The sequence below is a fragment of the Camelina sativa genome, chromosome 3 (assembly GCF_030686135.1).
Source record: "Camelina sativa cultivar CO46 ecotype springtype chromosome 3, ASM3068613v1".
Lineage (NCBI taxonomy): Eukaryota > Viridiplantae > Streptophyta > Magnoliopsida > Brassicales > Brassicaceae > Camelina > Camelina sativa.
The window spans coordinates 721952-748274 of record NC_141882.1 but is presented as its reverse complement, the minus strand read 5'-3'; the positions used below and the strand labels follow the sequence as shown (position 1 = coordinate 748274).

The 26323-nt window shown below is 38.0% G+C and overlaps 10 protein-coding genes and 1 long non-coding RNA gene across 16 annotated transcripts; 1 reads left to right on the top strand and 10 right to left on the bottom strand.

The window, feature by feature from the left end:
• Positions 1-531: 531 nt before the first annotated feature.
• Positions 532-1116, bottom strand: LOC109131631 (uncharacterized). The gene has a single exon (XM_019242801.2). It carries the CDS (start codon positions 1114-1116, stop codon positions 640-642), a length of 477 nt encoding a protein of 158 aa, XP_019098346.1. The 3' UTR covers positions 532-639.
• LOC104760036 (uncharacterized) lies at positions 532-2669 on the bottom strand. Its single transcript, XM_010482889.3, has 2 exons — positions 2155-2669; positions 532-2000 (listed from the first exon to the last, which is right to left on the bottom strand). The coding sequence occupies exons 1-2, from the start codon at positions 2326-2328 to the stop codon at positions 1431-1433; spliced, it is 744 nt and encodes a 247-aa protein (XP_010481191.1). The 5' UTR covers positions 2329-2669; the 3' UTR covers positions 532-1430.
• A 267-nt stretch (positions 2670-2936) lies between these two features.
• LOC104778533 (importin subunit alpha-6) lies at positions 2937-6268 on the bottom strand. The gene is made up of 10 exons (XM_087507646.1): positions 5588-6268; positions 5221-5317; positions 5032-5123; positions 4806-4937; positions 4490-4675; positions 4208-4371; positions 4040-4118; positions 3809-3937; positions 3576-3703; positions 2937-3483 (listed from the first exon to the last, which is right to left on the bottom strand). Exons 1-10 carry the CDS (start codon positions 5807-5809, stop codon positions 3108-3110), a joined length of 1605 nt encoding a protein of 534 aa, XP_087363772.1. The 5' UTR covers positions 5810-6268; the 3' UTR covers positions 2937-3107.
• A 402-nt stretch (positions 6269-6670) lies between these two features.
• LOC104760027 (uncharacterized) lies at positions 6671-8588 on the bottom strand. Its single transcript, XR_762842.3, has 4 exons — positions 8290-8588; positions 7794-7865; positions 7267-7713; positions 6671-7110 (listed from the first exon to the last, which is right to left on the bottom strand). It is a non-coding gene; the product is annotated as an uncharacterized LOC104760027 (long non-coding RNA).
• A 942-nt stretch (positions 8589-9530) lies between these two features.
• LOC104778531 (uncharacterized) lies at positions 9531-10121 on the bottom strand. Its single transcript, XM_010502987.1, has one exon. The coding sequence runs from the start codon at positions 10119-10121 to the stop codon at positions 9531-9533; it is 591 nt and encodes a 196-aa protein (XP_010501289.1).
• Positions 10122-10300: 179 nt separating this feature from the next.
• On the bottom strand, positions 10301-11913 carry LOC104760020 (uncharacterized). Its single transcript, XM_010482875.3, has one exon. It carries the CDS (start codon positions 11261-11263, stop codon positions 10622-10624), a length of 642 nt encoding a protein of 213 aa, XP_010481177.1. The 5' UTR covers positions 11264-11913; the 3' UTR covers positions 10301-10621.
• Positions 11914-13616: 1703 nt separating this feature from the next.
• LOC104760010 (uncharacterized) lies at positions 13617-14388 on the top strand. Its single transcript, XM_010482868.3, has one exon. It carries the CDS (start codon positions 13707-13709, stop codon positions 14253-14255), a length of 549 nt encoding a protein of 182 aa, XP_010481170.1. The 5' UTR covers positions 13617-13706; the 3' UTR covers positions 14256-14388.
• Positions 14389-14632: 244 nt separating this feature from the next.
• LOC104760001 (transcription initiation factor TFIID subunit 13) lies at positions 14633-16013 on the bottom strand. The gene is made up of 6 exons (XM_010482862.3): positions 15878-16013; positions 15446-15580; positions 15303-15340; positions 15140-15199; positions 14977-15051; positions 14633-14880 (listed from the first exon to the last, which is right to left on the bottom strand). Exons 2-6 carry the CDS (start codon positions 15546-15548, stop codon positions 14776-14778), a joined length of 381 nt encoding a protein of 126 aa, XP_010481164.1. The 5' UTR covers positions 15549-15580; positions 15878-16013; the 3' UTR covers positions 14633-14775.
• A 168-nt stretch (positions 16014-16181) lies between these two features.
• Positions 16182-20601, bottom strand: LOC104759988 (P-loop containing nucleoside triphosphate hydrolases superfamily protein). 2 transcript variants are annotated; one of them, XM_010482849.3, is made up of 15 exons: positions 20366-20601; positions 19337-19953; positions 19023-19145; positions 18866-18939; positions 18697-18760; positions 18458-18604; positions 18279-18364; positions 18108-18177; positions 17881-18003; positions 17478-17708; positions 17257-17361; positions 16988-17140; positions 16805-16893; positions 16614-16694; positions 16182-16474 (listed from the first exon to the last, which is right to left on the bottom strand). In XM_010482849.3, the coding sequence occupies exons 1-15, from the start codon at positions 20415-20417 to the stop codon at positions 16402-16404; spliced, it is 2088 nt and encodes a 695-aa protein (XP_010481151.2). In that variant the 5' UTR covers positions 20418-20601; the 3' UTR covers positions 16182-16401. The 2 variants fall into 2 exon arrangements, with proteins under 2 accessions (XP_010481151.2, XP_087363765.1); XM_087507639.1 differs by having other exon boundaries at positions 16563-16694; positions 20366-20535.
• A 148-nt stretch (positions 20602-20749) lies between these two features.
• Positions 20750-25534, bottom strand: LOC104778530 (uncharacterized). 5 transcript variants are annotated; one of them, XM_087507644.1, is made up of 13 exons: positions 25087-25400; positions 24785-24981; positions 24028-24652; positions 23668-23941; positions 23398-23569; positions 23222-23290; positions 22770-23062; positions 22500-22673; positions 22225-22400; positions 21799-22093; positions 21521-21706; positions 21270-21427; positions 20750-21166 (listed from the first exon to the last, which is right to left on the bottom strand). In XM_087507644.1, exons 8-13 carry the CDS (start codon positions 22606-22608, stop codon positions 21131-21133), a joined length of 960 nt encoding a protein of 319 aa, XP_087363770.1. In that variant the 5' UTR covers positions 22609-22673; positions 22770-23062; positions 23222-23290; positions 23398-23569; positions 23668-23941; positions 24028-24652; positions 24785-24981; positions 25087-25400; the 3' UTR covers positions 20750-21130. The 5 variants fall into 5 exon arrangements, with proteins under 5 accessions (XP_087363770.1, XP_087363769.1, XP_087363767.1 ...); XM_087507643.1 differs by having other exon boundaries at positions 23232-23290; XM_087507641.1 differs by having other exon boundaries at positions 23154-23290; positions 24028-24981; positions 25087-25534.
• Positions 23490-23911, bottom strand: LOC147946462 (uncharacterized). Its single transcript, XM_087496838.1, has 2 exons — positions 23668-23911; positions 23490-23569 (listed from the first exon to the last, which is right to left on the bottom strand). The coding sequence occupies exons 1-2, from the start codon at positions 23909-23911 to the stop codon at positions 23490-23492; spliced, it is 324 nt and encodes a 107-aa protein (XP_087352964.1).
• Positions 25535-26323: the final 789 nt, after the last annotated feature.

Sequence of the window (26323 nt, the reverse complement as noted above, 5' to 3'; positions counted from 1 at the left end):
TTGGCTTCAACAAGTTCATAAATGATGTTTACAATTTAACGCCATATCTACCTGACTATCTCATTGATATCCACTAGGTTACAAGTTCGTACAACTGTCTTTGTCGTTTTTATATTCAAATCAAAGTAAATAGCATTGAAATTTCGTTTTTTCATGTATATTTGCATTTTTTCCTTGCAATTTGTCAATTTAAAGTAACTGGCAATTAAAAAAACGATTAGGACAGTAAAAAATCATAAGTGTTGGCACAACTATAATATTTATCCGACTTACTTAATATGTATGTACACTACTTAGTGAAGAAAACATTTGCAAACATTGAGATGTTTCTTCTTTGACATCTTTTTCTTTTTGGTTATTTTTCAAAAGAGAAAATTTGGAAAGAGTTGACTTTTTTTTTTATTGTAAATGCAAACACACATGCATGATATATGCGTTTGAAACAATCGAATCTTAGAGATCAAAAGACAAACTGAAAACTAGAAAGTTTAGTTTTACAATCTCACTATCGTTTTATATCGTCCTGCTAAATTTCGTAATACCAGAAATTAAATTCCTTGATCATGAGTATTGAGTGTAAGAAATAAGAATGAATAACGAAGAGAGACAACGAATAGAGTTAAAACATTGCTACAAAGATTATTGAATTAGAGAGGAAACTAGAAGGGCGAGAAGAGCAATTATTAAGCTGATGGAAACAGAGATCTCTGGCATCGCTGCTGCGGCGGTGATAATGATCGGTGGTCTAGGCTTGTTAGGAACGCATTCGTTGCAAACCGGCGGCAACGGCGGTGGAAGCGGTAACGGGCAGTGATTACATGGTGGTGGCGGTGAAGAAGGAGGAGAAGGCGGCGGCGGAGAAGGAGATGGAGGAGGAGGAGAAGGTGGCGGCGGACAGAAAATCTCGATCGGCGGTGGAGGCGGAGGAAGCGGCGGAGGACAGAGAAATTCTAGTGGCGGCGGCGGTGGGGGTGAGGGCAACGGAGGAGGCGGCTGATCACAAGGATTCTCGCATTCTAAACACATTGCACATTCTGTCTCTGGTTTCTCTGTTATACTCAACGCAACAGATTGGGATATCACAAACAGAGAGATGAAACAGAGGAACAACTCCATTCTCAAGATGAAGAGAAGTAAGATGAATGTTCATGGCTTTTTAAAGAACTTGACTTTTTTCTTTTTAAGAACCTTCAAAAGCTAAAACTTTGGAATCTGATACCATTTAAAAGCTTTACAGCTTTGAATTGAAGAACAAAGCTCTTTTTTGGACCATCTCATATCTGTAATCCACAATGTTCGAACAGATTCTCTTGGTTTTGGGGCTTAAAGGGTTTGTTCACTTTCGTAAGGAACCCAAAAATGTCTCAATTAAGCTAAGTGAAAGAAGTTTTATTTAGACACTTGTAACAATTAATTATTGTGTCTTTAGTTTAAAACCACTCGCCTCTCATTTCCCTCAAGATTCTTGAATGAGGAAACGTTTCGGGATCGCCACGTTCCGCGTTGCGTTTGAATATCATTGTTGCTTTCATCAAAGATTCTTCCGCGGTGTCAAGCTGCTCCGGTAACCATCCGATCACGTCTTCACCTGCCGGGTACGCCGTTCCATCAGTGGCTTGCGTTATAGGTTTACGAGTATCGGCGAACTCAATCTCCGATAAGGGAGAAGCTTTGTGGTGTTGGTAATACTCTTGGTCGGTCTCTGTCTCATCTTCTCTCCGCCTCTGCTCCTCCGCTTCACCTTCGTCTCTAGGCCACGGCGAACCGTCTAAACCAGCACAGCTCACGGAATCAAGCGATGGCGGTGAGGCGGTTGTGTTTTTTCGTCTCTGTTGGAAATGGGGTTCTGACGGATGACCGACGGGAGTACTCTCTAGCTTGTGCGCGGTGGCGCATGGTGATTTTGGCGGTATAAGCGGTTGCTCTTCTAAACTCGGTCGTGGAGTATCGTCCACGATTTCTTCGGCCGCTGTCTTAGGGTTTGCAACATCATCCATACCCTGCAACACAAGCAAGCACCAAAACATTTTCACATCCGGATTAACAAATATTTAACATCATCTGTACTTCAAAATTATAAATTTATTTAAAAAGATATATATTAAACCAATGATTAATAGTAAAAGATAAAATTAATCGAAGAATTATATGTACCTCGGGGTCTCTCGGATAAATAGCTGGATCAGCTCCATCGTTACCGGAATGGATCTCTGGATCAGCGGTGCGGCCAGACGTTGAAGATCCAAACGCTAAACGCCTTTGTGCGATTGGTCGAACACGGGAACGCGCAGCTGTAGCAAACGCTACTAATCGGGATTGCATCATCATCAACCTTTCTGCGTTTTCTAGCTGATTAGGGAAGTTTGTAGTGGCGATTTTACTTTATTTTATAGTTAGCCGTTTTGGTTTTCTAAGTGTGAGCCTCATGTTAACACGTGTCAATGTCCTGCCTCGTCGGTAGTGACGTGGCGGATTTAGAATGACTAGAAAAGCTTAGAAGCTGCTCGGTGTCCCTAGATTTGTCAATCTTACTCTTCTATTCCAGAAAGCAAATTCCATGGAGTACTTTAAGCTTTGAGGGGAAAAAAAAATGCTAAAAAGCCTCAAACAAATTTAATTGTGAATTTGTGATATGCTGCTGGAATTGTAAAACAACTCTCTATCTGATTATTATCAAAAACAAAAAAGACAAGTCTATTTTTCACTTCTCACGCATTTATGAAAAATCATTTTCGATCTATTAAAATAGCATTACAACGCTTCACCAAACTCGATACAGTATTTGCAATTTAATGCGCAACATTAAAATCTGTCACACATTGAAGTCCCAAAAGCTGACTTTTCTGTAAATAAGAAAGATAGACAATGGCTTCTGCATAAATTTGGTAATTTGCAAGTCTTTTTTTTAGCAGAAGAGCAACAAAAAAAAAAAACACAATAGAAGATAATAACATTTTAATTTCCGTCACAAATGCGACCAAAAAATATCCAATCTTTTAAAATTCAAAACGTAACCAAAGAAATGAAACACCCTACAAATTTCAAAACGACCACGTGAGTCCAGAAGCAACTCAGAATAACTTTGATGCTTTCTACTACATAAAGCTTCAACCAAAGTTGAAACCACCTGTAGGAGCATGACCACCTTGGTTTCCGAATTGGAAACCGGAAGACTGCTGATAAGTCTGAGGAGCATCCGCACCGCCAGTTTCACCTTCGTCGTCTTCTTCAGCCCAATACGACTGGAGGATTTTCACAGCTTTCTCGTAAATGTCAGTATTATCGTGACTTTGAAGACTCTCAATCTTCTCCAAACCTCCTGCCTCATCAATCATTTGCGCATAGACATTATCTTCAACTGCGTCGGCTTCACCAACTTTCAGAATGTTCTCTAGACCTTCCAAAGTCACTGTGACGAGCCTTGGATCAGGACACGTCAGGAGATCACACAGCGGTTTAATGCAGCCTTGGCTCACGAGAAACCTGCAACGGATTACAGAGTCAAATTACATGAATCGTCGTTTACAACTAACCAGAAAAAAAATGAGCTTTGTTGTGCTTTTTTTTCTTCTTACTCGATTTGGTCACGATTGCCACCAGAAGTTGCATTAGAAATTGCCCAGACGGCTTCTTTTTTAATTTCGAACTGACCGTTCTGAAGCAAGTTAATCAGAGGCTGAATAATGCCTGCTTGAAACACTTCCTGCACAACAAAAAGTTTCAGTGTTAAATACAAATGAGAAAAGGGCTTCTGGTTTTATACAAATAGATCCAGGTTTTCGACATTGTTAGTTGTTAAGTAACTCACTTGAATTTGACTTGAGTTCCCAGCTGTAATGTTAGAGATAGTCCAGCAAGTTTCCTTCGTGATGCTCTTCTTGTATGTGTTTTTCAATATGTTTAACAGACCAGGGAGCGCATGACTGTCTATAACCGCCTGTAATGGAGATAACAGAGATAATTTACTAAGTAAACACCAAACCTATAGGAGACATTCTGTATAACAAATAAGGAAGACAATTAGGGATAGTATTAGTACCTGAGTCTGCATATCATCTCCGGTAACAATATTACCAATGGTACGAAGAGCTGGAATCAGAACTGAGGGCGACGGATGACTAAATAAGACATAGATGACAAGATCAGATTAAGATGTATATATGTGAATCAAGAATATGTAACTGGTTGCTAAAAGAAATATACTTACGCTAAGAGCAGAACAAGGCGAGGGATGACACCAGAGTCGATAACAGTTTGTATTTTCTCATTTGAACCATCAGAGAGATATGAGAGAGCCCATGATGCATCTGTGAGAACTTCTTCGTCGGTTGAATGCAAAAGGCGCTCAAGAACTGGTAAAGCTGGTGTTGTCTGCTCAACAAATGCAATGAAACAATCTCAGAACAGATAAACGGTTAAAAGAGAAAAGAAGACTTAAAAAACATATCCAATTGGTGTGTATATGGCAGATAGTTCTATGAAAGGAAACCTGCTCAATTGCTGGTTGCGGCTTCCCTCTGCAGAAATTTGATAATGTCCATGTAGCATTCCTCAGCAAGGAGAGCTTTGAATGCTCGTTGAATTGAGCCAGAAGGGACATCATGGCATCGCAACCGAGGACATGATCACGGCATCTTGGTGAGTCACCAGCGACGTTTCCTAATGCCCAGACAGCCTGTAATCAGGAGAAAACAAAGTAGTCAGGATGGTAAAACAGTCCGAATAGATTATACAAAAATCAAACAATATGATCTTACAGCTTCTTAGCCAAAAGATTATACAAAAATCAAAATCTAAACTGATACCTGTTCCCGGACTTCCTCACTGGGAGAGCTGAGAAGCTTGATGAATGAAGGGACAGCACCACTTTCGATAATGACCTTAGTGTCCTCAGACGTCCCTGAAGCGATATTGGTGAGCGCCCAAGCTGCCTCAAACTATAATAGAACAAAGAAGAATCAAAGAGAAAATTCCAATAACAAGAATAAAAAAAACACACAAAGCTACACATATATAAATAAGCAGACTCACCTGAAGCTGGGTGAAGTCATCCCTGGAAAGAAATTGCACAAGGCGAGGAACAACACCAGATTGAACAACTTCAGTAATTGGGGGACTTCGCTCTACAAAAACAAAATCAACCACAATAAGCAAAAACAAGCAAAAAGAACTAAACAACCATATGAAGAAGAAGAAGAATGAGAGTTATAAATCACAAACCAATTGAAAGCAATTTCCTTAAGCCAGCAGTCGCCTCCAGTTGTGCGCCTCTATCTTCTGAGCTTACTCCGATAACCAGCTGTTGTAAATTATCCAACTGCAATTGAAAGAACCAAGCATCTCTAAGCAATTCAGTTTCCAAAAATTAGGGTTCTCTATACCTCAAAATTCAAATTCAGTACTCCTGATCTAATTAACCTATAGATCAGAAGCTTACAATTTCATTCAAATTCATCATCAGATCTTAACTAGGTCCGCAATCAGATTCAAATCCCCAATCTAAAAAAAACCATCTGAATCGGTACCAGCAAAAGAACTAGAAAAAAAAAAATATAATAATAGTAGTAGAAGACGAAGAAGAACATACTCTCGTTTCAGTAGGAAGAGAAGAGGAGAAACCCTGGCCTAGCTGTGACGCCATGGGAGCAGTAAAGCCTTCACGCCTCTTCTTCTGCAAGTTCTCCTCTCTCTTGTTCTTCCTAATCTCCACCATGTTATCTTCCCGTCTCCGACGACCTTCATCGGCGTCAACAGATACCTTGTACCTGTTCCTACGAACCTCGGTCTTCGCGCTCGGTCTATAAGACATGGCAGCTTTATCGAATCAACAGATACTAACAACGATTCGAACAACGATTCGATCGAGCCTTTTTGATTTTTTTTCTTGGAGTCTCAGAGAGGAAGAGGAAGAAGTAGAGAGGAGGAGAATCAGGGTTTTCGGGGAGTGATTTTATATACAAAAGTGACGCCGGGACTAGAGGTGGAGGCTACGGGTTCAATGGCTGTCAAAAGACGATATTGGGCCTGGGCTTTAGTATTATTCACGATATTGCCACAAACTTTTTTGAATTTGAAATCACAACGTCTACAAAAGGTATCGGAGGATTTTTTTAATTAATAATACTGGATTTACTTTACTGACCTGTCTTTTGACTTTTAATAATTTTAAGAGGCTTTATCAAACAACGAAGCCCAATAGCGGCCCATTGTTTTCTCACTAGGCCGTAGAAATATACGTAGTTGCAATGTAAGTTACGTAACCCCGAGTGAGAAATGATTTGTTTAATCGATGATATACTTATAGTAGAGTTACAAACGAACGAGAATCCCAATTGAAAAGAAACTTGAAGTAGCAAAAGTTGTACGACTTAAAGAGAAAATTCCATTTTAGGAGAATGTTTCAATGTCAAGCAATGCTCCTTCTTTCTTTTTCATGGTGTTAATTATTGTATGTCCTTTAAGAATTTGTAGGATTAGAGCAAGATTAATGGGAGGTTCATATATTGAGTATCTTATATACTGTTTGAATTTTTTAAGAATTAATTGTGTACTGTTTAAATTCTAAAAACTCTTGATCTCTTAATTCAAATTGTATTCTCCAATGGTAGTATATAATTATGGGTCTCTTATTTTGAAAATATAGTTTTTTGAAATTTTAAAAGTTTAAATAGATTAGAAGTAGTATAAATGATTAAACTATAATTATAAAAAGCTTGCATCCTGAAGAAAAAAAGACAAAAATCTGAGTAAATCTACAATTACAAAACTAAACTAGTAAGACAAATGTTTGAAACTGTAACCTATAATGTCAAACAGCTTATGTTACAGAAAACAGCTAATGCACAAGAGAGAAGAATGCAGAATTGCAAAATTTAGAGATAAGAGTAAGGATTTTGTGTTTACGTTTGAGTCATCTGAATCTTAGAGAAGTTGAAAAAAGTTACTTATGATGGCACCATAAGTCATTTTGTAAGTAGATATGAATTTTCCGCTCAAGAAATAGTCAACAAAAGGGCCAAAGATGAGAAGTGAAATGGCTTGGATTGGAGCTGTTTTGCCCAGCAATTCAAAAGATCCTACTGAGTACTTCTTTTGCAGAGAACCTATTGACTGTTACCAAAAGGAAAAATGAAATTTTATCAGCCAAACACTTGCCGGAGAATAAATGCCCTTTTCAGGATTCCAGCCAAACATTTGCGTTTCAAGAACGAAAGAGAGATCAAAACAAGCAAAGCCAGATCTAACATAAAGAAAGGGATAACTTACAATCTGCTGGAGAGATGTGGAGAAAACAGCAGTGCACGCACAAATGAAACCTCACAAATGAAACCTTTGGCATTAACTTTGACATCAGTCACAGTACAGATCCCAACACCAATAACCACAACCGTAACAGAAGCTTTCACTTCTTTACAGTAATGCTTGCTATGTATAATCCATTCCAACACGCATACCACCGGAATCATGCTCAATTTCGAAATCTACGTGACACCAAAAAATAATCAAAATCAAAACCAAAACGAAAGATCTTTCAACCGAGTAACAGAAAGAGTCAAAAGGAAAGAATTTTCTGTAACATAAAGAGTGAAGAATGATTAAAACAGCTAATAGTTCTGAACATCTCCTTGTATGGTTCTAGCTTCATACGCAAACCATTCACTTTCACAATGTTTCTTTCTTCTCTTCCAACCCTCACACATTAATATCGATGGTCTGCATCAAAGAAACAGAGATATGTAATGTCACTTATACAGAAAGAAAAAAACAAAATCAATTAAGAGGAAGAAGACTACCTGAAGATGTAGCTCAGAGAAGACAACGATCCATCAAAACCATCACCCACAAAGCAAAGCATCCTCCACAATCTAAAATAACATATCCAAGAGGCAAAAATTACATGAACATAATTATAAGATCAAACGCTAGAAATATATGCAGCATGAAAGATTCAGAGAAATCTTAACCGCTTTCTCAATGATCCCACATTTCGAGTACATATCAATCAAAGCAGAGCCAAGCACATCATCAATCCTGATACCGTTATTCACCGCATAACAATGCAACCATTCTCCTAACTCTAACTCTAACCATCAATCATAACATTCCATAACACAAACTCACCATCTCTCTTTCTTCTATCAACCATCACCACCCTATCTTTTTCTATAATGTTCTTGTAAAACAACACACAAACATCTTTCATCAAACCACAGATCACATACATTCTAACGAGATTACCAATCACGAAGCTCAACCCAAGCTTTAAAGCCAACCCATGAATCTGCTTACCTTGTTGAATCTTCCCTGTTTTCGCACAAGCCTTAAGCACATAAGGAAACGTGAACCGGTTCGGTTCAACGAACTCATCGCTCATCATCTCATCATCTCACAGAACCGATCCTTTGATTTCAAATACAAATCTTTGCCGTTTCGATCGCGAGAGAAAGATAGAGAGAGGAAAACAATTTTTTTTTACCTTTTCTATTTTTTTGTCTGGCCAACAGAACGTTAACACGTTTAGTCACTTAGAGCAAGAATGAGTATATTATATAAGAGGCTGCCTTACTTTTTTTCGTTTTTTCTGATTTATTTTTTTCTACCAAAATGCTAAAAACTCCCCTATGAACCTGCTGATGGGGAAGTTATGGACAGTAGTTGTAATTCAATCCAAAATCTGTGTGGCGTGAAGGCATAGAGATATTATATAATTCATGACCAGAAAAATATCCACATTATAAATAGGCTGGATTTCAATTTTAAATTTATAGTATAAATACAACATTGAGTGTGTGTAACTCTTCTAAAATGATGTTCACCGATCTCATGATGAAGAAAATTTAGAAGAAGAAAAAATATATATATATATATTCGAAAGGTGAAAGGTTAAACTTGAAGTGTACGAAAAAAAAAAAAAAAAAAAAGAAGATGACCTAAAGTTGTTTATCACCGATCACAATTAGTTTCTTCAAACTAAAGCTTCACATTACTTGTCGTTTGGTAAATCAAATCTTCACCCAGCTCTCTTTTACTTTGTACACAAACACATATAAATATTTCTAGCCAGTGTTGCCTTCTCCATCTTCTTGTGTATACATGAAAAGAAAAAAAAAAAAAAGAAAAACCAACTTTTTTCTCTTGTTATCTACATAAAACTTAGGCAGCAATGAAAACCGGAGATAACCGGGAATGGAACAAGGATATTTATGATCATGAGGAAAAGGTGGAGGAGAAATCGAACGATTCGAATGGGAAATATCAATTTGGAAGGGTTATTGCCGTTAGAGCATTGTCCGGTACAGCCAACGGCCTCCGGTTTGGAAGTCGCCAGGTAAGAACCGGTAACGTCAAATCCGATGTTCCGAGCTGGCTTAGTAGAGTTTCTTTAGCTCAAGAAGAATAATTAGGATTCAAATATGCAATCCTTACTTGGTATTTGTCTCTTGTCTTAAATGATATAAATAATACAGTAGCAAATAACAAAAGTATATAAATAGACCACAAGAATGCTCTTCCACATATTTAATCATTTGCTAAAGCATCTTACACCCAATTTCATAACAAACATAAGCGTCGATGGACAAGAACTTAATCACCTCTTCATCAAGAACTTCATTAGCCAAGTCTGTCGGACAAATCTTCCTCTTCGGTATCCACGAGCCAAATCCCAACAAGTCATAAGCCATACCCTTCAAGCTAAGCCTTGATGATTTCTCACCATAACTTAAAGGAAAATTTACCTTCACCAAATCACGAACATCAGCTTTCTTAACAACTCTATTTAGCCAGCCGAGCTTAGTGACCTTTTCGGCAATACCTATTCCTATAAAAACAAATCTCTCATCGAGAAATAGATCACTAATGCATTCGCCGAGGTTGGTGTTTTGATTCGCATGAAGTAGTTGGAGAATGAGGCATTTGGTTTTGATGCATAGTTGAAGAGTCCAGGTTTTTGCATCATCTTGAGGACTGGTCTTGGAGTTCAGAGAGATGATCACCGTTGGTTCCTCTTGGTAGGCTACTCGTATGGCGAGGAGCCAGTTCTTGACTACGGAAACTTCATTTGTCACTGTAGTCTCTATGAGTTTTTCACTATATGGAATAAAATGTGTAACCGTTACCATCACTCGCGATGATATTTCACTTATCTCTATTCGACCATGTTCATCGGTATATATGGCTGGAAAAATCAAATTCTTCAATTTTCAAAAAGAATTCAATTCAATGTACATATGGGTCAAATGTGCTGATAATATTACCAAGTTTCGATATGAGCTTATTAAACACACAAAGAAAATAATAGTTTGACTGAAACTTTAATTAATATATAGCACAAAATTTAAGCTCCCTCACAAACACACATACATTTATTTCATTTCCTATTTTTCATTAACTGAAATACAATCACAAATTACAAAACAAAAATGAATTATAGTAAAAAATTTATAGGAGTTTCATTAAATTATAGTAATACCAAAAAAACAAAACCGACCAAGAAAAACCTGAAAGATTGATCCTTCGTCTGACCAAATTAATCAATCCATATTTTCACGTACTTAAACCCATCTCCATTGCATGTTGATGACGCAAATCATATATGATACGATCTTATATAACTAGATCATCAGTTCATCATTATCCCTTTGGCTTTGCAACGATCACTGTAAACCTGATTTTGCATCTTCATTTGCTCATAGAACCTCACGATGAACTCCTCAGCTTTCTCATCTATCATATCATCTCCTCCTTCCACATCACTATAACATTCATCTTCCTCGTCGATATCATCATCATAAGGATACTCCAAATCACGCAAGGACATGGCTGATCCATATCCCGAGATTCCTGACGACGATGAAGATGAAGCCGCCGTGAAAACCTCGATAGCCTCCGATAAACGGTCCCCGGATTCATCAACGTCCTCAACACCAACACCGTCTTCTCCTTCGGTCTCCGTGCAGGCCGGAAGAGGAGGAGGAGCGAGAACGATCGTATTAATGAAATTGGACGACGGCATTATCGTGATTTCGGAACGGACTTTACGTACGGACTCGACAACTCGACGCCAAAACCTGGTGTTGAAGGTCTTTCTCCTCCGGCGACGACGGAGCATGAACATGACGACAGAGAACATGTGCATCCCACGTGATAATTTTTTCGTCTTTATGGTCGGAGTCTTGTTTATTTGCTCTATCTCTAATTGTATATCACCGTTCTGCTTTTGTGTTGAAACTTGATCATCATCATTCTGATATTTTGTTTCCATGGGAAAAAAAAAGAACCAAAATATCAGAAAGATGAAGAAAAGAAAAAAAAATCTTCTCCCTGACGAACAGGGGAGAGATTTTTTTTTTTGTTTCTTCAAAGAAAGATTCCGGTGAGGAGCTTTAGTTTGTGTGCAACGGATCTTCTATTTATGTGTTGTGTATGTATAGTGGGGGTGTAAATGGTAGTTTTAAAAGTATAGGTGTTGAATAATAAGATGTCAAATTGGTATGGGGGTTAAAGGGAAGTAGGATCTTAACGAAAACTAGAAAACAGTGCGCTTTTTCTGCCGTCGTTATGGGAACAAATAAAATCAAGAAAAGAAAGAACAGCCTAAATACATGACTAATTTTATAAATTATTGCTGTAGTTAACTTAATTAAAGAAACAAAAAAATATATATGTATGGTTCTAATCAAAAGGAAAAGAAGGTTCTAATCAAAATTCAAAATATTGGCAAGTTTAGTCAACTAAAATTATGTTGCAACGTAATCAATAAAAATACAGATTAAATTCCTAGCTAAGGTTTTGTATTAACTCTTCAATTGAATGCGACTACGAACCCACAGCCGTAATACTATTGTATGTGTTTTTTGTCCTCATAAACAGGTAGGTTTGTTTTGGTTTTAGACTTTTAGTTGAAAAGCATAACTATATAGTTATACCAAAAGCGTATAAAATTGTCAGAATAACTCAATTTGGTTAAGAAATATATATATATAACGCAATTAATGAGAAAAAGACAAACGTCCTTGAATGAATTATTGAAAGTTTGATTAAAAAGGAAGGAACCCCTAAGTTACTTGCACGAATAATCTGCCACAAAACATGGTTCCATGCTTTGCACTACGTTCCAACATGTTCGTAAGTATTACACGTAAAAGATGCAATGTACATCGACCATATATGTGGTTTCATTTGCAAACGTTTCAGTCAATATAAATTTGTATATCTATTTTGATTTATTGGAGGCGGTGATCAGAGAAATTAAAAAAAAATGAACAGTTTGAATATTGACGTTTTTATCTTAACTAGCTAACGTGGCAATAAATTATAATTGAACTAAAATCAAACCGGATTTATTTAGTATGAACCGAATTAAAATCTGTATTTGAATCTATTCAATGCCCATGAATTGTATGTTTTTTCCCCCAAAGTTTTCTCTGTTAATGATTTTTAGCAAAACCAAATTAAAGAAAAGTACACATAACAAAATCTATGAGTTTAAACCAAAAAAAGAAAAAAAAAAAATCTATGATAGGACACGGTTGCGTGGAAAACAATAAAACAACGAAACAGCCGTAAGGACATTATTCAACGGCAGAGCGTAACTAACCAATCAAACCTGCAGTCCCTTAAGCTTATTATACAATTATGTCTCTGATTATTTCTACAATTATTATTTGATTACAACGAAGTTTCCATTGTACGTACGTAAATCTCTATTATACTTTTGTACCAATTATTATTAATCAATTCCAAGCATCTATCTTTTGTTCGTTAATAATGGTTTGAACATCATAATTAAGTATTTGACCTAGATCATATTTTTACCTACGTAGACAAACAACGACGAAGTTGTTTTCTTTGTGCATTCAAGTTTGTAAGATTCATACAATTTTTGTTTGTGATTATGTGATTCCTCCTTATTTTTAGTTACAAGTACTTCTAACTAATCGCTTACTTTCTAATAAATCCTATAACCTTTTAATTACTAAAAATGTAAGTTTTGACTAATTTTAAGACGGTGATAATTATAAACATTGGAAAAATATATAACACATTGTTTGTAATTTTGTGGAATTAATGTCTCCTAAAATATGTCTACGCGTCGAAATTAATACCAGAACAAGAGTACGATTACAGTACGTTTAATAACAATGTATGAAAAAAACAATGTAGAAAATTTGTTGCAACTAATTGACATTTCTCTCTATATATTACACTAAAATATAAAATCTGTTTGAGAAAGAAAAAGAAAAAAACACATTTTGTAGAAACAAAATTGGTTCCACTTAATTCGTCTAAGTTTCTTATAACTTGAAATGTCCTTTTGAAACTGTGATGAAAGACGATTAGTTTTATATTAGTGAGGAAAAAACTAAAATCAAACAAATAAAATGATACAAAAAGGAAAATGTAAATTAAGAAACAATCAAAACGGCTAAACAGCTCAGATCTTGCCCGCGTACAGCCCACGTAGAATTCAGTTTAATATGAAAATAACGTTTAATTTGATCCTTAAACGAACTTCTTTTATTGAATAACTTATACGTCAATCTCTCTCTCAGCGTCAACCAAACTGCAAAAAGCTGCTTACTTTGTGTATATATACTTACACACAGAACTGTCCACAATCTCATTCATCACCTGAAGAACCAAAGCAGCAAACAAAAAACACACAACAATCAACAAGTGAAGTCAGATCTTGATAAAACAAATCCATGGGGGAATCAAAGAAGAAAAGCAGATCAGTAGCAACACAGAGAGCTTGGAGTATTGTGAGAATGGCTCTTCTATGGGGAAGAAAAGGTGGAATCTTCAAGAGATGGCACATGTTTAAGCTCCGTAACTTGTTCTCCAAGCATCTCAAAGCGCTAGCTCATCATAACAGCGTTAACAACGACCGTTATATCTCTCGTTACGGCGAGAAACAACTCTCTTTCGACGAGACACCAATCTTTAACGTTAAGATGCATCGCCCTGCATCCATGAGGTTCCTCGTACCTTGCATTGCTCCTCCCGTTGATTTTGACTATGACTTCGAATTGGACCATCAAAATGATACGGATGATGCTAGATCATACGGCTACTACGATGATTCTTGCCATGAGACATGTGACCCAGCGGCTACGGATGATCAAGAGGAGGAGGAAGAAGAGAAGGGTGTTGATGTGAGAGCAGAGGAGTTCATTGCTAACTTCTATCAACAGATGAAGTTGCAGAGGCAAATCTCGTATTTGCAATACAGAGAACACAACGACCTTGTATGATGCTGGTCAAAAGCGTCTCAAGTTACTTCAAATTTTTTTATTTTTTGTTTGTTATCAATATGTAACCCACAATTTTACAATCAATCCGTAATATAATTTTGGCCTATAAACAATAAAAATGATTTTCATTCGATCTAGAATGTGGCACATAAAAATGATTTTAGTCTTTTGCTAAACTTTTTCACAAACCTGAAAAGAGATGGCACATAAAATTATTGGGTTCTCACTGTTACATCGGGCTTTATGTTCCACTTCCACTATTTTGTTGATTTCATTGGCGTTTATTATAGGAAGCCTGAGTTGCTACAATTTCGTTATCCCAAGAGATCAACCACCATTCAAGGGTTTGTTTGTTCCGTGTAAAAATACTCGCTAAATTGGTAAAAATGAAATGTATCTAAATGTCAATTCCACTTGTTTTTTACAGTCTTTGAGATTCAAAAACTAATCACTAAAATCTTTAACTCCAAAAGGTCACCTACAAACAAGCTTACTTGTGATTGTGAGTGAGAAAGAAAGATCAATCAACTAGCTCCTTTTCGTCAACATCAAAAGCTTTACGAGCTTGTTTGAGCTCTTCTTGCATCGCCAACAGTTCTCTACACCGGTTCAGTTTTGGCAAATCCTGCAGTGTCAAGGACACAAAATCATTATATATAGAATACAAAACCACATAACCCGTATCAGTCTTTCTTCAATTGTATACTTTACAAAGACTTACCTTGCGGATAAGATACAAGAAGTCATCAACAAGAAGTCTTCCTCGCTTTGAACCAATTTCTTGAGCCTTATGTGTCTGACATATTAAAACATCACTAGTTAGCTTTTTCTATCTGCTTGTAATGTAAAACATGGATCATCACAGAAAAGAAAAAGCTCATTACCAGATCTGTGACATACTCCACAACAATGTCTTCTACAAGCGCCACAGTCTCTGGAAGTGGCTAAAGAAGACAGAGCAAGTTTAGATTAGTTGCAGGCTTCAGAACACTCATAAACTCTTACTTATTACTTCTATGCATCTCTATCTATGTGTAGTAGCCTTACGTTTTGCTCATCGCCAAATCCATACATCATATGCTGCACTGAAAAAATCATATCAAAGCAAAACCCAAAGTGAGCAGAAACACACAAAACGAAGAATATCTATGGGTTCTTTGCTAAGGAGTGTGTCAGAAAAATCACATTACATTCTTTCTGAAAGAGGGTTTTGCGTTTTTCCTGTGGCTGAGAAGTTCCCGCAGCTTTGGATTTAGATGATGACGCCGCCGCCGTTGCTGGTGTGTTACTCATCTTCTTCTTCTTCCGATAATCAAATTCCAATACTTGAGAGAAAAATAACAGAAAAGTTAGTGAAAATCTCCTTAACCGAGAAAATTCAATTGAGTCGAATGCTAACCCTAGAGTTCACGGGAACAGTTTAAAATTCCTAGCCTAGAAAAGAAAACTCCGAATTCTACCGAAATCAAAACCAGAGAGTTACCGGTAACTTGTATTCCGGTACCGTAAAACAGCCAACGGAGTGAAATCGAACAGGTTACAAGGTTCTTCTTTTATCCAACCAAATATTGATTTAAGGAATGATAATTGAAAAGGGGAAAAAGTGAGAGCAGAGAGCTCACCGGATATGGATCGACGGGAGTAGCTTCGTTCGGCGTTTGCAAAATCGGCGATGAAGATGATATCGAAGAAACGGGAAGAGTGATCTCTCTCTCTCTCTCTCTCTCTCTCTCTCTCTCTCTCATTATACGGAGCACTCTTTCTTTTCTACACGAAGCGTTTGGGCTTATTAATAACTAGGCCCATTCATATTATTAATCCAGCCCATTATCTAAACGATAAATATTAATCGACCGACATGTATAAACTTGTCACGGTAACGGTCCTATGGCTCAATTCAAACAGCTAATTTTCGACAAGGAGGAGTTTTGTGATCCAAATTGTATCAATCTATACAAACAAGAGCTCTAACAGTTACAAACTGCGTGGAAGAATACAAATGTCTATCCATTAAGAAGCACTAAAAATACATGTTAGGCCGAGTGTCTTGTTCTTAAAAATTTGACCACGAACATTCAACCTAATCTTGTGAACTTCTTTGTTTGCCTATACAAAAGAAAACGTCATGTTCTTCTACACGATTTGGTTATGCGAACAATGACCTGATATCGTCTTCACTCAGTTTTGGTACAGCGCCTTCATCCGAGTCACCTACCGTACTGTAACAAAGCAAAAATGTCTTCATAATTATTATTTTTAAAAAATAGCTTCTTTTTTTTTTTTTTTTGTTAAAAAATAGCTTCTTACGGTTGACATTAAGAAGAAACCAGCAAATTCGAGAATCGTTTGTTTTACAACCTTTCAAACAGTTCTTCTTTCTTCTTTTGAAGCGTCAGTATCCTTTCCTCTACTGTTTTCTCCATTATGAATCTTACTACCCTGTAAAACTTTTCACAATTCACAACATGTGTATCCAAACCAATTCTTCTTCTTTCTTCCCCACCAAACAATTATATACAAGAAATATTGAAGGAGAACTTAAGTATAACCTGATAGGCTTGTACTGTCCGATCCTATGTATTCTGTCCTGTGCTTGCCTCTCAGCCGCTGGGTTCCACCACGGGTCCATCATGAACACCTACACAATTTTACCACAAACACCCGAATGTGAATAATAATAACACACATGCTTTAATAGCAACTGTTATAAGTTGTTAGCCTACAACACTTACATGCGAAGCGGCTGTTAGATTTAGAGCAACCCCTCCAGTTTTCAATCCAGTTAAGAAAATTCTGCAGTTTTTGTCTTCTTTAAATTTATTGACTGCAGCATCTCTAGCTGCCCTGGACATGCCTCCCACCACTTTAACATAGCTAACCCCAGACTGTGTTGTACACAATGACTCCAATTTTTTTTATTCAATGTCTCATTAAAAATTAAAGAGAATGTTAAAGGAGCACATAGTAGTAGCATGCTGTAGTTGGTTGCGCTTGAAATTACCTTCCCCAGAGCGTAACTAATCAGGTCCAAGAACGATGTGAACTGGCTGAAAACTATTGCTTTGGCAGACCCATCTCTTTCAACCATGAACCTGATTTCTTCTCTCTGCATGCATATATATTATGATCACCAAATGGTTTAAAAAAGGCTCCAATCTCCAAATAAACTAACGGTACTATACATGGGAGAGACAGAGACTATAGATCTTAAAGAGCACATACCAAAGCCTCAATCTTTGTACTTGTCTGAAAACAGTTGAGGTTTATCCGATTTAAAATGCTAGAGGCTCTAAATCCTTTAAGCTTTGTCTTGCTTGTCTGATGTTCTGTGTCAGCTTTGGGTTTCCAATCCACACTCACTAGTTTTGAGCATGTTGGGCAGATGACTTTTCCCAGGGATGTAGGTGAACCAACCAAACAAGAATCACACAACACATGTGCACAGGAAGTCACCTTCAAAGTAAACGAACCAAAGACATATTAATCGAACAAGTTAAGTCCAACAACACTAATCTGACGATTCTTTAACAAAACTATAGCAGCTGTTTCCAGAAGATACAGTTACTGAGAAACCAGAGTCAAGATATTATGAAAGAGCAACAATATATCGACTTGGAACACTTACAAAGTAGTCCTTGGCTGGGTCATGGCAGACACCGCATTCTTGTTCATTTTTGTTCTCATCAAGCAAGTTGGTGTTAGCGCCACTAGAACTAGAATGCACCACAAGGTGTGGATGATTAACAGCCTGAAAAATTTGCAAAAAAATTCGTTACAAATCTACATATTTATATCATCCAAAACATGAACCGGCTGGTAAATTGAACCAACAAAACTATAAATGCGACTCACTTGTCTCAGACGTGTAAGAAGACCAAATATATTTGCATAGTTATTCATCAATGTCCCAGCCTGAACATACCTGCAAAAACAAATATACATGCCAGATTTAATAGTAAAATTCTGTTAACGCAAATCAAGGAGCAGAAACCAGTGCAAATCGATAGAACAGAAGTAACTTACGTATTAAACTTTGCCTGGCTGTCTTTGTATAGTGATTCATAGTAATCGGCTTCTGCTGTATCTAGTGCATCCCGCCTCAGAGAGATCTACAAGAAGCCAAATTTATATGCAGAGATCAAGCTCGGAAGCAACTACACCAAGCTTCATTTACATCAGATAAGGGAGAGAAAGGAACATACGATTCTAAGAGGAAGAGCAAGGTCAGCTGCCCGGCCTAATTTAGTACGTCTTAGGAAGATTTCATTAAGAACTTTGTGTTTAAGCAATATATTGGCTCTCTTTCCCCGTTCTAAGCTTCCATATATTCTTATTGGTTCGGCCACAATCTTAGCAAGATTGGAAAATATAAAAACCAGAAAAATAATGATGACCCTGTCTAAAATAATTCTAATATAAAAATGTGGCACCTCAAAGTTACCTTTCTCCACCAACAGACATGTTGAACTGCATAATGACGACATCTGAGACAGCTTTCACGCGCACTGAAGTCACCGCCAAAGGCAAGGAACAAAGGAAATCAGACAGCAGAAATTGTTATGAACTATGAAACAGAACTATGGGAAAAATTGAAAGTGGTAAGATGTTACCTGAGATCAAGAACTTGACAGTCACATTTCTTGCAAAAAATATATGAGTATGGGTAAACTCGAAGGAAGCGAATCTGGGGCAATCAAAAATGGGCACATCAGAAATGTTGAGAAATCATTACGTGCTATAGAAAAACTTGAGGAAAGAATAACTAACCAGCGAATAAAGCTCTCCAATATGATTCTGGAGAGGGGTACCACTCAGAGCCCATCTGTAGGTAGCCTCCAAAGCAAAAACAGTTTTTGCAGTGTGACTAAGGGCGTTTTTGATACCATGAGCCTGATATGAAGAAGTGGGAATTGAATCTAACCCCATGAAGGCTAACTTAGGGTAGAAGATACACGAAAAAAAATTTTTGCAGTGAGCTTCCCCCGCTATGGTTTACTGTACGTATCTCACTCACAGTCACCTTCCTTACATGCTTGAATTTGAATGCAGATCGTTGCAAAAATGGAAATCTTGGTACTGACCTCATCCAAAATGATACGATTCCACTTAATAGAGTGTAAAGGAGACTCTCTTGTGTCGACTCCTGCATTCTTCCTTATCGCCCTAGATTCAAACTCAAGTGTGGAATACGTTGTCAAAACAAAGTCGCAGTTCATGAATTCTTTAACAATGTTGGCTCTCTTGGCCCCATGGTATACAAGAACCTTGGTGGATCCCGGGGATGTCAACCGAGAAATCTCATCTAACCACTGAGAAAGAGCAACAGGAGGACAAAGCACAAGGGTGCAGCCAACTGGTTTCCGGAATAGGGCTCTGTCAGCTAGTCGTCTGCCAAGAACGAGAGAGATGGCTTGTATGGTTTTGCCCATTCCCATCTCATCAGCGAGAATACCTCCTCTTACATGTGATAGTTCCTGTTTTGATGCCCAGGCCAAAAATTCCTTTTGGTATCTTAATAGCGGCATAATCAAATCTGGAGGCGGGTCAGCAGTGACAGCGTTCTGCTGATCAAAAGCAAGACCCTCCGCCGCCATATGTCTATCAATCCATCCCTGAGCATCTTCTCTCAAGATCTGCCACTTTCCTTTAGTGTTTGCATTTGATCGTAGTATATAGTCATTAGCATTGACCTCACCATCTGTGTCAAAACAAATCATCATTTTATCATACATGATGAAAATAAACAGGAAGCGATTCACAATTTCGAGCATCATGGTGGTGGTCATGGTGTTTCAGAAAGCGAACGGTTCATATATACATACTAGGAACCCCGGAACAAGGGAACGTTCTCGCATCAATGATTGCAGTTTGATAAACAAAAACTGGAGAGAAATTTATGGAAACCCCCAAAGATTAATTGAGCCAAAGAGACGACACACCACGAAACAGAAACCCTAAACCCTAATTCAATTTTTCCGGCAAACCCGATCGATCAAGAACGAAACCCTAATTCAATGTTTTCGGGAAACCCGATCGATCAAGAACGAAACCACCAAAGATATACAAAACACGAAGAAGAAGAAGAAGAAGAAGAAGAAACATAAGATTACCTCCGCTACTAGTAACCGGAAGAATCGCATTCTTGTGGGAGCGTAGCTCCATCGACGCCGGCCCAAATTCGCAAAAAAAAAAATCTCAGAGCAAAAAGAGTGAGTTTAGGTTTTTTTTTTTGTTAATCTTCTTCCGCTCCGCTTCGCTTCTACAGTACTATGAGAAACGAGAGAGAGACTCTGCCTGTACCTGCCTGTGCTTTCCAGAACGGAGCGGGAAGCATCAAATCACACGTGTCAATTTTCTGTCCGTCCGATCAGCTCATTAAGACTTTTTTTTTGTCGCAATTATTTTTGCTTTCTTGCGCGGAATTTTCAAAATTGATTTGTTTCTTTCTTTCTTTTTATTAATGTCGTTGCTTTATTTATTTATTTGAAGAAATATATTCCAAACTTGGAGCTTATTATTATATAAGCTAAACTCGGTTTTTGTTTCTGTTATGTTAAACTCTGCAGCCGGAATGGATCATGTAGTCGTTTGCAAAAAGACAGAGAAAGTTTCATCTGATATGATAGAGAGCTTCCGTTTTTGTTGCTAGAGGTTGTCATATTGTGACTTAGTTAAACAAACACCATTGGCCTTCTACACTTCTTATTATTCTCGCCTTTGTCACCATGATTCACAGGCAACTGATAAGTTTGAAGGTGTGATCTCTTCTCTCTCCTCTCTTATCACCAACCATGAACAGAGACGCAGCTCTGATCTAACAAACTCACAATATGAATCACCCAGGATAATGTGAGTTACAGTTCTCCTCTCAGCATCTAGACAAGAGTCTCATCAGCATCCCATTCAACCAACTACATAAGTGCAGGAGAGGGGGGGGGGGGGGGTCAGAATTAGGCAAACAAAACTACTTGTGAGCAATGACAAAATGTATTAATACGAGTTCGACCGGTTTACCTTCTGTTGATGTGTATGTCGATGTTGCCAACTATTAACATGAGTGATGAAATTTTTAAAGCCTTGGTAACGTGTATCCATGTCGCATACTGAGCAAATCCAGAAGGCAGAGTCACTCGTTTCATCAATGCACTTATCATCCTCAAGTGCCCCTGAATCTGTGGAAAATAGATAAAAGTAGCCAGTTAGAGATTGTAGCCAGTAGTGCTATTTCTTTCAACATCACACTGTCAAAGAGTACAAACACATACCTGGCAGAGAAAAAATGCTTTCAAGAGAATCACATCGAAGAATGTTGTATCCACTCGATTCTACCTCGAAAGCATACTTAGAAGTGAAGTATTTTCCGTCGGATATGACCATTATATTAGCTGGAGGTTCATTCTTGAAGGTAAAACCACCAATAAGTCCATCCAAAGTGTATGAAAACCATGTTTCTGTTTCAGAAAATAAAGACTGAGACACTCTATTCAACAAGGAAAACATCCATCCATTACTATAAAGGCACAAAAGATGAGAAAATACTAACCGCCAAAAGCCTTAATTTGAGAGACTTCCATGGAACAGAGTTCGTCCAGAATTTCATAAGAGATGTTTGTTAGTACGCCAATGGCAGTGATGGTGAGAGGACCAGAGTAGCCTTTATTCCTCAAAAACCGTTTAATACACGGGCCGACCTGACGAGGATCACAGCCACGTGGACCCAGACACAGCCTAGTGTCCCAAAAGACCGATGTTACAGCCTCCAGGTTTTTCTCAGGAGGTTCACTTAGTGGTGCAGTCAAGTATTGGAGTTTCTTACTTATGGGCAACACCGCCGACAACTGCTTGCACATCCAATTAAAAGAAAAAAGGGTCATTTTTAGGCAAACAGGTAAGACAATGACAAAAAATAATTAAAGACAATGACAAAAATAAACAAGTCCGTACAGTTAGGCCATGATTAATTAATTACCTTCTGTTGATGGGATGTACTATCAAGATGCATGGTGAACCTTTCAAAGGCGGAATCAATGGTAAACCTTTCAGCCCAATGAAAAAAAGTCTTGTAGCCGCATACTGAGCAAATCGAGAAGGGCTGTTCACTGCACGACAAGGGATATTCATCGCAGTTATCCTCCTCGAGTTCCCCTTGAGTATGTGGAAAGAAAAAAAAAAAGTAGCCAGTTAAAGAGTAGATTTGCTGGTTATTTCAACAACACTGCCAGAGAGAGGACGACATACACACACCTGCTAGAAAAAAACTCTGAAGAAGAGAATCATTTGGAAACGGCTTCAGTATGTTGAAACTCGATCGCACATGCATACAAGCGAAGATTCTGGCATTAGATATGACCATTATGTTACATGGAGGTCCAGTCGTATTGGACCGTTGACGAATGAGATCTTCAGTGTCTGAGGGACCTGTTTCACAAACTAAAGTCTTAAGACTCTCTCTCTATTCATCAAGGAAAATATCCATTACTGTAGAAAGGCATAAGGATGAGAGAAGATATTAACCGTAGGGGGACGTTGTGAAGACTGATTCCACTGGAAAAGACTTTCCTCAGGATGTCATTAGGGACTTCTGTTAGTCTTCCAATGGCAATGATGGAGAGAGGACCAGAGCAGCCTTCTTCAGTCAAGAACCGTTTGATGCACGGACCGACCAGACTAGCATCACAGCCAGGGGGAACCGGACACGAATTGATGTCCCAGTAGACCAGTGTCGTCTCACAAGAAGACCAAATTCGTCTTGCAAGAACGGCTGGATCTACACTTGGACGAGGAAGCGTCCTATTCTTAACGAGCATCTGCTTCAAAACAAGGAAGTGACTACTTGTGGTAAAAGAGGGTGTAGACTTAAAAAAACAGTTGGGACAATGACAAAATGCCAGAATTTACCATCTTTTCAAAATGGTGTTCATCAAAAAATAGATGTGTGATGAAATATTCAAAGCAAAAAGAATTACGGGAGCATACTAAGCAATGCCACAACGCAACCGTTTCTGACACACGTGCCCGTGAACGTGCCCGTGAACCTGTTGAGGAAAAAAAAAAGTAGCCAGTTGATCAAAGCAAAGTAACAGATGCATTTGTTGGTTATATCATCCAACAAAACAGACAGTGAGAGAGGACAAACACACACCTTCCATAAGTTCCTCAAGTTCCGCAAGTATAGAGCGGAATGGACATGGCAGGATAGGGTTACAGCCGAATATTTGTAGAAAGGAAGGTAAATCAGGGCAGGCTTTTGGATCGGATATGAACCATAAAATTGGCTGGTGGTGGATTTTTCTCAACAATGCCTTCTAAATTACCTGTTTGAGAAAAGAAAAAAAAAACTAAAGACATGAGAATCTTATCTCTATCTATCTATCAAATCATCCATTTAAAGGAATAAGGATGAGAGAATAACCGCTGGGAACAATTGTAAGTTTTATTCCACTGGAAAAGATCCCCCTCAGGGTTTCAATAGGGATGTCCGAAAGTTGGCCAAAGGCAATGACGTTGAGAAGACCACGGTAGCCTTTCTTCTCCAAGAATATTGAAATACATGGACGGACCAGGCGAGGATCAAAGCCATCGGGAATAGGGCACATCTTGATGTCCCAAAAGACCCGTGTTACAGCCCGAGCCTCCTCCGGCGTAGCCTTCTTCATCATTATTCAAGACGACACTTGTAAAATACCCTAACGAAGAAAGCACAATTCAGAGTGAGAGAGAGAGAGTGAGAGAGGAACACGGCTGTAATCGTTTTGGAGAAATTATTATTAACCTGAGAGAGAGAGAGAGAGACGCAGAGTTGGGAATTGGCGCAGCGTAAGGACTTTGGTAATGTAGCTCAACCAAGAGAAGAGATATTACCCTTGAGACCTACTTCGCTCAATCAAGGGATTAGATTGATGAATTTAATCGAATCAACACAAGGAAGGATTGAGACAAAATCTCTTTTTGTTGAAGATCAAAAGCTGCCCCAAAACCTTAAAAGCCCAAGAACACTTACATAGTTTCTAGCCCAGGTCGAACCGAGCGACGTAGGAGAAGATAAAATAAAAAAGACTTTAAACACCCAATTTAAGAAGTCTTTCTTAGAAAACAAGAAAAAGGAAATTAACCAAAACACGTTAAAGTTATAAAAAAAAAACAGTATAACCAAACGAGGCCGGCCACCTAAGCCAAATAGCAAACTCCCTTGGGAGGAGGATAGATACTATACATATACTATATAGGGTTGAGAATGGGATTCGTAGTAATGGACTGGGCCAACAGTTTTTGTATGAATCGGCGGCACCAATCCAGCATCTCTTTTCAGGGAATATCAGAGAGTACATATGTAGTTGATGACAATGAAGTCAAGATCCGGCATCAATACATTGCCGGAGCCAATGCACCCCACACAGCTACCATCTCAGCAGTAAGTAAGTTAAGTAGTATTATTCAAAGGCATCAATAAGTAAGTAGTAGTAGTATTTCGGAGCAATGCACCCCACAGCTACAGATTATGAAAAAGAAGAGTGAATGAGAGAATGTACCTTTTTTGCAGTCTGGTCTCGAGAGCATATTCTATTATTATTAGTGTTGAAAACATGATCAACAAACAAACGACAGCTTCTCAACATTAACATCAGTACAGTACCACCCGAACTTAGGCATCCACGAACTCTCCAATCATCAAAATCCCCTCAATTCCACACAGCTCTTCCCGCAAAAAGTTATATTACACATTCCACTTAAAAAATTACAATCGAAACACATCCACATCATCACAACCCCTAGAGTTCAGACAACGTCTCTGTGACAAAAAAAAAATCGAAAAGCCCAAAAACGCTATTACCATGTTTTGAGTTTTGTCAATGTAAACTTGCTCCGGGGCGTATCGAGAGTCGGAGAATCAGGCGATGTGTGACGCAAACCGCTTCCGGCGACGAAGATACGCTGAAATCTCACCATAGATACACAGATTTGACAGTCTCAGGTTCCCAAGAAATTGATCTTCTTTTTTACCAACAACAAGACGAAATTCCAAAGAAAGATGTCCTTCTTCTTCTTCGACTGTTCAGAGCTCCCTCGAAATTTGCTTTCCCTTCGATTGTTTTCCCCAAATTGTAATATTTACTTGTGGGTTTAGTTATTTACATATAACTCCTCCTAATTCCCAGAATTTTCAGGCATCGTATGATATAAGCAGATTAATAATTTAGGGGTTCAAAAGCAAAAAAAAAAAGAAGGAATTTAGGTCAGATTATAATAAACATGCTCTAACGTAACAGACTAATTCTCTCGTATTCTCCGCTTTGGTCATGCTTAATAATAACCTTCTTTTTTTTTTTTTTTTTTTTTTTTTTTTTTTTTGTTAAGGAGGAGTTTGTAATCTGATTTGTATCAATCTACACGAAAAATATATTTGCATCTCTTACAGCTAATCCCATATCAGAGAATTAGTACGAATAAACGTACATATGACAATTACTGTAAACAAATTTCGTAACAGAGGACCTGAGATTGACAACGGAGAAATCAATTTCGACCTTTGCCGTGGGCCGTGTGTGTAAAATTAACGTAACACGTTGACCTCTATTGCCTTGTGTTCATTCCTTCTTTGAGACAACTTTGGTCTCAGATCCAAACACGAGCTGACCATATAAACCAGCTATAATATTCGAAAGCTTCCATATTATAAAATTTTCGTTAAGCTTCCATATAATCTATATTAACAATTTAACATTATTGATTAGAAGGAGAAAAATAAAAGAAGAAGAACTGAAGAAAGAGTAATAAGTTTCGTGTAAAGAAGAAGTTGGAGATTTCTTTCATTCAGTTTTTGGAAGCAAGCTCGCGAAGAAGCAACCAACAAGACATGCAAGGCACACAACAGTAAAAGACAAGGCGCGTGAGCATCCCGATTACGCCACGTGTCTCATTGGATAGATAGAGAGCCCAAAATGTTGGAACACGTCACATGGGTTTTTTCCACCTTACATATCCATTCTTGCTAAGCATCTGACGTGGCAGTCTTGTCCCCACGTGGACATTCTACGAAACTTTTCATCTACAACTTTTTATTTATAATT